Raw genomic sequence first — 2013 nt, 5'->3', positions numbered from 1 at the left:
TGGCCCTCCCCGTGGGCTGCCACGTCACTCTCTCCTCTGAAGTCCCCTCCGCAGCTGGAGCGTGAGATGGTCTCGTCTCCGGAGTGCAGCGAGATGCCTCTCGATCTCTCCTCCAAGTCCAATCGTCAGAAGCTGCCTCCGCCCAGCCAACGCAAAACTCCTCCTATGCCCATCCTCACACCCGTGCACACCAGCGGCAAAGCCCTTCTCACCACGGTCCTGTCCAAGTCCCAGCGTGCGGCCCAGACCACGGGCAGCAGCGTCACCTCGTGTCTTGGCACCACCCCTCCCTTAGTCATCTTCCCCGAGTTCTTGCGCAATGGTGAGCAGGGCTCCTGGGTGAAGAACACCGCGCTCATCAGCGCCATTCCAGGCACCTACGTCGGCGTCGCCAACCCAGTGCCTGCCTCGCTGCTGCTCAGCAAAGACCCTGCTGTGAGCTTCAGCAGGGACCCGCGCCACCTTCCCAAGCAGGAGCCTATTTCCATCATCGATCAGGGAGAACCTCGCAGCGCTGGGGTTCCCTGTGGAAAGAAAGCCAACCAGACCAGTGCAGAAGGACAGCAGGATCCTGCCAGGAGACCTCTTCATGGCAGAGTTACTGCAGGAGCTCCTTTGTGTCAGTCCAAGGACATCTCCACCTGGAATCCTGGCCAGGGAAGTGTGTACCCACGATGCCCTGTGAACGGAAAACCTTCCAATCCTCAGCTTCTGCCCCTTGGCTGGTCTCCTTATCATCAAACCCCCCTGCTTTCGATTGGCATCTCCACAGCAGGGCAGCTGCCCCCAGGCCAGAATAGCTCCTGCAAACCAGCGGGGGCAGGGGAGCTCCTGACATTCCCGAGCGTGCAGCCCGCTTTTTTTGCCCAGAGCCTGCCGGGGGGGCTGCCCAGGCTTCCACCTCAGGAACGGGAAGCTGCAGCCAAGAGCAAGAGCTGCCGGGCCTTGCCCAAACTCTATGAGCAGCCGGTCAACCCAGTCCTGTTGGATGCAGGTCCATCTCCTCAGTCCAGTGCTTTGGATGTGAAAGGGGAGAAGGGGAAGCTGGACAACCCTCAGAAGAGTCAGGAGTGTGATCCACCAAAGCCTGACTCCAGTAAGGAGGGCAATGTAGAGAACGTACAGACTGAGGCTCCTCCCCAGGGGAGCTGTAGCCTCAAGCAGTTGGATGCAAAGCCTAAAGCCCAAGTGTTGGCAGCATATTTGTCGCACGATGTGCCGGCGGCAGGGCAGCAGAGCCTGCGAGTGAGTTCAGAGGTGCCTCCTGCACCGGGGGGGCGCCAGCGCAAGGAGCATTTTTCCCTGGAGGCCCCTGCCGCAGAGCCCCTCCAGTGCGTGCATCAGGTGGATCTGTGCAGGGTCAAGAAGGAGCACGTGGAGTGTGACCTGTCATTCACTCCTGTGACTTGCCTCCGAGCTGGGACTGCTCCCCAGGCCTTTGCCGAGGTCAAGCTCAAAGGAGCAGGACAGATCAAGCAAGAGGGCAGCGTGCGCTGCAAGTCCAAGCGGCAGCATGACGGGGACACCAGGCAGGCCCACAAGAGAGTGAAGTGCCAAGGCCAGGAGAGCAAGGATTCTCCTGGGAAGTCGGGGAGCCGGAGCGTGCATGGCCGGAAGGTGTGCGAATTGGCCGGGGCTGCTGGGTTATGGCAGAGGTTGGCAGGAGGGGCTGGGGATGAGGAGGGAGCTCTTGTGGGGGAGGGCAAGTTGAGTGCACAGGATTTTCCACCCGTGCTGTTTGGAGTTATGTGGCTGTGGATAAGTGCAGGATATCCAGAGCAAAAATGGATCTGGGGTGTTAAAGATGCTGGAGGGCACCAGCATGATGAGTGGGGGGGACAGCATTTTGTCCCTTCTCCTTTTTTGCTCCAGCTCAGTCGGTCACCAGCTCAAGCTTCAGTCTGTGTCCTCCACACACAGTGGCGAAAACATCACGACAATCCACATGAACCTGGCAGGCGAGAAGCCCAGCCCGGCCTGGGGTCGGTGAAGGACCACAACAGCCTCAGGGTA

The 2013-nt window shown here is 60.0% G+C and overlaps 1 protein-coding gene across 1 annotated transcript in view; it reads left to right on the top strand.

Annotated features, from left to right (window-relative positions):
• The window catches only part of BCORL1 (BCL6 corepressor-like 1), a 13199-nt gene that overhangs the window by 1523 nt on the left and 9663 nt on the right, over nucleotides 1-2013 (top strand). The window contains exon 4 of the mRNA XM_010009872.1: nucleotides 25-1655. Within this exon, the coding sequence (XP_010008174.1) occupies nucleotides 25-1655 (1631 nt within the window). The remainder of the gene's footprint in view (nucleotides 1-24; nucleotides 1656-2013) is intronic.

This window comes from Nestor notabilis, unplaced genomic scaffold, assembly GCF_000696875.1.
Source record: "Nestor notabilis isolate BGI_N333 unplaced genomic scaffold, ASM69687v1 scaffold10282, whole genome shotgun sequence".
NCBI lineage: Eukaryota > Metazoa > Chordata > Aves > Psittaciformes > Psittacidae > Nestor > Nestor notabilis.
This window is presented reverse-complemented; position numbering and strand designations above follow the sequence as displayed.